The following is a 6,469-nucleotide window of genomic DNA, read 5'->3' as shown; positions in this document are numbered from 1 at the left end:
GAGGCGGGACAGGCTGGTGTGCTTCTTCCATGCGGGTTTTGTTGTCTCTCAGCTAGATGGCTGCTTGTTTATCTTCAAGTCTTTAAGACATCAGGTGCTATATCTTTTGGTAGCTGGGCACCATCAGCTTTCTTCACCACATTTGCTTGTGCACCCATTGTCTTCAGCGATTGTGCCAGGAAGGTGAGCATCTCAGACTGCTGACTTGTTAGAACAAAGTGTTCTTGTGTTGAGTGAGTACTTGTGCAGGGGCCCACTGTCCATCTGTTTTCCTAATACTCAACCTATAAATATATGTACATAGATCTATTTCCCCCTCGTTGTATTTAAATATATTTACATCTTTATATGTCTGTATTTAAATCTCTAGGACTACCCTTTGCCTCCTAGTTCTTCCCTCTATTTCCTTTCACTTTCCTCTGGGTGCAGCTCTTTTTTTAAAAAATGTATTTATTTTATTGGGGGATTGTACAGCTCTTATCACAACCCATATATACATCCATTGTGTCAAGCACATCTGTACATAGGTTGCCATCATCTTTTTCAAAATATTTTCTTTCTAGTTGAGCCCTTGGTATCAGCTCATTTTTCCCTCCCTCCCCCATGAACCTTTGATAATTTATAAACTATTACTTTTTTCATGTCTTACAGCAACTGCTGTCTTCCTTCACCCACTTTTCTGTTGTCTGTCCCCCTGCGAGGGGGCCATACATCGATTATTGTGATATTTTCTCCCTTACTCCCCCCACCGAACCTCTTCGCTTACCTTCCTAGTATCGCTACTGCCACTGTTGGTCTTGAGAGGTTTATCTGCCCTGGATTCCCTCTGTTGAAAGCTCTTATCTGTATCAGTGTACATGTTTTGGTATGGCCAGATTTATGAGGTAGAATTGGGGTCCTGATAGTGGTGGTGGTGGGGAGCCTCAAAGAACTAGAGGAAAGTTGTGTGTTTAATCGGTGCTATAGCACCCTGACTGGCTTGTCTCTTCCTTGTGACCCTTCTGACAGGGGATATCCAATTGACTACAGATGGGCTTTGGTTCTCCACTCAGCCCTCCCCCTCATTCATATCGATGTGATCTTTTTTGTTGACGACAACTGTTGGATGAAAAGCCTCGAATAATCACAGAATCAAAATATATTAAATAATTCAGAAAAGCAATCTATGAGATTAAGGGAACTTTTAAATGCACCTAGGGGAAAAAGAAAAGCGTATATGACTTTTCTCCCCTTTGGGGTGGGGTGGGGGGATATCACCTATGTTTTGCCCAAAAGTTCTGGTGGTATAGTGGTTCTGAGTTGGGCTTTTATCCTAAGGTCCACAGTTTGAAACCACCAGAGACAGAAGGGGCTGTCCACTCCCATAAGGGGTTGCAGTCTGAGAGACTCGTGGGGGCAGTTTTACCCAGTCCTACAGGGTTGCTATGAGTCGGCATCCACTCAGCATTGGTGACTGTGTTCTTTAAGTGGTGCCTGTTCAAGTTTTGCCTTTCTTTACACATATGCTAATGAAAATGAAATACAGTGAACCCTCGCCACTTCGCACTTCGACTTCCGCGGCTTCACTCTATCGCGGTTTTTGCATAACAGAGCATGCTCTGTCATTACTGCCACTGATTGGCTCATACTGTACACGCTTCTGTCTGCATCGCTACGTATCGGAGCTACGTATCAGATGCATTTTTGCTTTTGTACAGTGTACTGTAATTGTTTGCGATTTTTAAGAAATTTTATCTAAGCCCTATGATGGCTCCTAAACGAGCTTCTTCTTCTAAGCCTTCTGACAATAAAAATAAGCGCCAGAGGAAGATGCTCACCATCCAGGAAAAGGTAAAACTTTTGGATATAAGGAATCCTACTTCGCAGAATTTCATTTATCACGGTAGGGTCTAGAACCGATTAACCGCGATAAACGAGGGTTCACTGTACTTTTTCATTCATCGTAAAACATGAAAGCCAGGATTGATGAACCTATAGGGATAGCAAGTAGAATAAGGTGGGGGTTTTTTGGTGGGGGGTACAGTTTTGGGGGGACCAAGGTAAAAGAGAGACAATGTCAAGGAGTCCAGGGAAAAAAAGAATGTTTAGAAACCGATTCTGGTAGCAATTGTACAATACTGTTTGGAGAGATGGAACTTTGGAATGACAGAATATCTGAATTAACTCCCAATTAATAAATACATTTTTTAAATGGTCAAGCAAACTGGCCCCTGGACAACTGTAAAACCTGAGCTTCCCAGTAATAGGAGGTGAGTACAACACTCTGCCTAACAAAATAGGAAATTGGACGGAGCCTTAGGGCTGAAAGAAAGACAGACTGTCTCAATAGATGACTGCTTCCTACCTGAATTCTCTAAAACATTGAAGCTAGGCTACTGATGAGGCTACAAAGCTAGACATTAGGTATTAAGAGACCTTATCTCCAACGTCTTGCCAAATAGACTATGGAAAACAACGAATGAGGAGTTGTTGCATGCAGTAGGTTGCTCGCGCTCGGTGCTGTTAGTAGTGGAAGATGGAAGAAGAGAAGCCCGGCACCCGTGTGGCACTTACCCATCCGGAGGCATTCTAGAGAGGCCTGGCCCCAGCTCCTGGTGTACGAGGACTCGATGTAGTAGCAGTGGCCGTGGAAAGGGATCCATGCTGTGTGATCGGACTCCGGGCATCGGCCCGGCAGTTGTGGAGGCTCCGTGGCAGGGATGTCTGTGAGAAAAAGTGCATTTAAAACAAAGCAGAACCTAAAGAGTTCCATATTAACTAGAATATCTTAGCGGATATAGAATGTTTTACCATCCGTCACTACGGAAGAAACACTTCTAATGGCCACTCTTTAGATTCACCATGATTATTATCAGATTTCTTTCTTTCTTCTTCTTTTTTTTTTTCCATTTTAACTACAGTAACATGTATCATGGTATGGTGGTTATCAATCCTACTTATAATAATAATTTTTAAAAAGTAGACCAGTGGGTACCTCCCAAGATATTGATGCTTTAAAAAAAATCTCTCAAAAAACATCTTCAAATGGACCGCTCCTTGTTGCCACTGTCCCTCTCTCTGAGATGCTAGCCCCTATCAGCCTCCCTTAGGCAGGAAAGATATCCATAGGACAAGGACATGAGATCATTAGAGTTCTAGATCTTAGTCTTGAATATAATATTCTAACGGAATCTATCTTCATTCTGATAAATATTACCTTGATATCGATGTATCAAAACACTGGCATCGTTGACTTAGAGGTTAATCTCAATAATAAACATTCAGATAGTCAACATTTTTAAAATGGATTGCGTCAATGAAGAACATATTCTAAGCCCATTGTTTTGACATATGTATATTAATTTAGCACGGAGTCAGCCTTCCTTTAGGTGGAGTAATATATTTGAACCCTCTTTGGCCCTTAAGGCACATCATTATTTTAAAATATCACTAGTGATGCATCCTGGCTTGCTCAGATGACTGCACAGGCCTGACGGTTTGTTTTATGTGGACAATTACCGTCTGATCGTTTACAGAGGGAGTAGAGACTTTCGTTGCAATGTGCCGTCTTCCAGTAGCCATCAGTGTCCAGGTAAACACAGGCTGATTTCAGTTTGGGTTCATCAGCAGCCCAATTGGTGTACCTCATTCTCCAGTTATCAGTCCATGCGTATTCATTCTTAGTCTGCAAAGATGAAGCCCACCATTAGCGTGCAGCCTTGCTTCTAGTAGAAAACTATCAACCAAAGAATCAAGCAAGGGGGAAAAGAAAGATTTGTTTGACATAGAATCTTGAACGTTGGGCAAGAAGAAAAGGTCATTTGAAGTCACTTTTACCTATTTTTTCTCAAATTGAGTAAATCCAGCCTTTTTTTTTTTGGCCGGGGGGTGGGGTGAGGGGGATCCACCTCTTGCAGATGACCAAGAATATTCCTTGGGAAGCTAATTTGAAGAATACTCACCAAAACAAACCCCAACAACCCTAGTATCTTATTCTTATCGAATTCTCTCACATTTGCAGATTTACACGCACACACAATTTATTTTAACAAGTATAATACTACTTGTGGTATTATTGACATTAAAGTAAAAGTTAAATGATTTTCAATGAATCTATGGAACTTGGAGACAAGCAGTAATCTAGTCTGAAATCATGTCAGTGATAAATAACAGCTAAATGTACACAGAGAGTTAGCAGGAAAGCCTAGGGTTTTGTAACAGGCGGTCTTTCAACTATTAAAATCATGGAATCCTTTTTAAAGACGGTTTTATTCAACTTATTCCTATTTATTAAATTTAAATGTTAAACTGTTCATTACATTTACTTTTAAAGTCTAGGGTCCTGTAGCACGTGTCCTCCAATGTATCTGGCCTACCCATCCCCCTTTTCAGAAGAAACTGTTCAGTGTTTCCCCGGCGCAGAGAAGCTCCTGCACCACAGCCCATCATCGAGGATCAAGGGCACGGGTCTGCTGCTGCTGCCCCTGATCAGTCCAGCACTCCTCCAGTGTTTGGGGAAACACTGTCTGGTGATAACGTCAAAATATTCTTTACCAATAATATTCTTTTAACAACGTGGATTCTATTTTACAGATAAGCCATTAGAACAGACGATACCATTTTTAAAAATTCTCTCAACTCGTCCCTGTTTAACTGCATCATTTAATTTATCAAGCCAATTACCAAAGATACAGCGTCAAAACAAGATATGTGCTATCTCAAGTTAAAAATGTGTAGTCTTCTACCACGCATGTTCCAATAGCACTTCAAATACCATTAACTCCAACACCATAGAGAAAAAATAATAATATTTTAGTTATAAATAGTGATATAGTGGTACGCTATTTTATTTTTCCAAAAATAATTAAAAGCTCATTTTAATCCCACAAGAGAATTATGACCATGTCCATGAGGGAAAAAAAAGAATTATCAACTGCTGATTTAATGACTAAAAATGAGTTTGTGTAGAAACATAAAAATAGCCTGCTTAAATTTAATCTCAGGAAACTACTTTGTTTTAAATAGTCACTTTCCCCCTTAAAAATTCTCTTAGATACATAAAGTACAAATTTCAATCTCTGCGTGACATCATGGTAATCTCTATAAAATCTGACACCAATCTCCTGTGCCATTTCATGCCCTTGGTACCCCTCTCCTTTTCTCTATTGTCCTAAGTCAGACAGTCCTACTTTCTTGAGAAGCCCCCTTGGCCTTGGCTTTGGCCTTGCCACGGCGCAGTTTGCCCCTCCCCACGTACTTTCTGTACGCCTCCCTAAGGACTTCACTCAAAAAACGCACTGCCATTGAGCCTATTCTGATTCATGGTGACCTTATGGGGCAGAACTCCCCCTGGGGGTTTCCAAGACTGCAATGCTTTATAGGAGTCAAAAGCCTCATCTTTCTCCTATAGAGCGACTGGTGGTTTTGAACTGCTGAACTCATAGCTATGCCCAATGTGTAACCATTACACCATCACACTTCCCTTAATTACTTGTGGGCACATCTACTTCTAGTAAGTGTGCTGGCTGGCTGAAGAATGGGTGGATGAAAGTAGTCTCAGAAGGTGCCAGAGTAGACACACTTTAAGAACATTGTGTCAACGATCTCATGGTTCTACTGCCCTGCCTCATCCTTCCTTCTCTGCCAGCCTTCCCTTCTCTGTTACAGAACATGGGGACTTTCCCCAGTGAACGATGTTTCAGACACGGATAGAAGCTCTACAACTTCAGAACCTAGAATCTCTCCATCATGGTTTGCCATCAACAATGAAAAGTATCATCAGACAGCAGTTCTGTCCCTGACCTTCTTCATTTTTATGACACAGATATAATCTTTATATTAAAAAGACATAAATGAATAAATAAAGCTTCTTATTCCCAGAATATAATTTCTAATTAAAAACTAGATGATAATAGATATATTACAACATTCTTACTTTGATTTTGGACACAAATCACAAGCTTTTTAAAGTCAGTGCAAGTTTTGTTTGTCGTAGTGTCATTCACAACGTACAGGTCATAAGTGTTCAACAGAATCAACCAGAAAAGGACCCTTTGTCAGTCATCTTTTATGAACACGTCAGATGGTGTATGTTGCTGGCACCTTACCAGGTTACTATTCAGGGCGATCCACACAGGTACATTAGAGGTTTGCATATGTAGCCATACAAATGCATTACTATAGGGATCCAGGATGCTTCCAATCTTTGAATTCTGGTTCTTGCAATTATTGTCGGCTTCAAACCATGAATATTTATGTTTAATGAGTGAATAGCTGTCTGCTCCAAGATTGATAAAACCCTCTGGTGGACTTGTTGTAGGAAGAGGCAAGGAATTGACTGAAAGTAGAGTATTTTCATTAGCATTTTCAGCGAACAGCAATTGAACTCACCTAATGTTCATCCAGTATCTAGACAAAAGAAATGGCATAGTTGTCAAGGATGGATTTTTTTGTAACTAAAAGATCAAGAACAGCGCCCCCCGCCCCCCCC

General features: G+C 40.8%; 1 protein-coding gene across 1 annotated transcript in view; it reads right to left on the bottom strand.

The window, feature by feature from the left end:
• Positions 1 to 6,469, bottom strand: part of MRC1 (mannose receptor C-type 1) — a 101,320-nt gene that overhangs the window by 4,548 nt on the left and 90,303 nt on the right. Inside the window, exons 24-26 of the mRNA XM_045285614.1 lie at positions 6,087 to 6,316; positions 3,499 to 3,664; positions 2,554 to 2,703 (exon numbers count right to left, since the gene is read on the bottom strand). Coding sequence (XP_045141549.1) covers positions 2,554 to 2,703; positions 3,499 to 3,664; positions 6,087 to 6,316 — 546 coding nt within the window. The remainder of the gene's footprint in view (positions 1 to 2,553; positions 2,704 to 3,498; positions 3,665 to 6,086; positions 6,317 to 6,469) is intronic.

This window comes from Echinops telfairi, unplaced genomic scaffold (assembly GCF_000313985.2).
Source record: "Echinops telfairi isolate 266 unplaced genomic scaffold, ASM31398v2 ScPeMD7_7473;HRSCAF=8511, whole genome shotgun sequence".
NCBI lineage: Eukaryota > Metazoa > Chordata > Mammalia > Afrosoricida > Tenrecidae > Echinops > Echinops telfairi.
The sequence above is the reverse complement of the archived record's forward strand: the minus strand, read 5'-3'. Positions and strand labels throughout refer to the sequence as shown.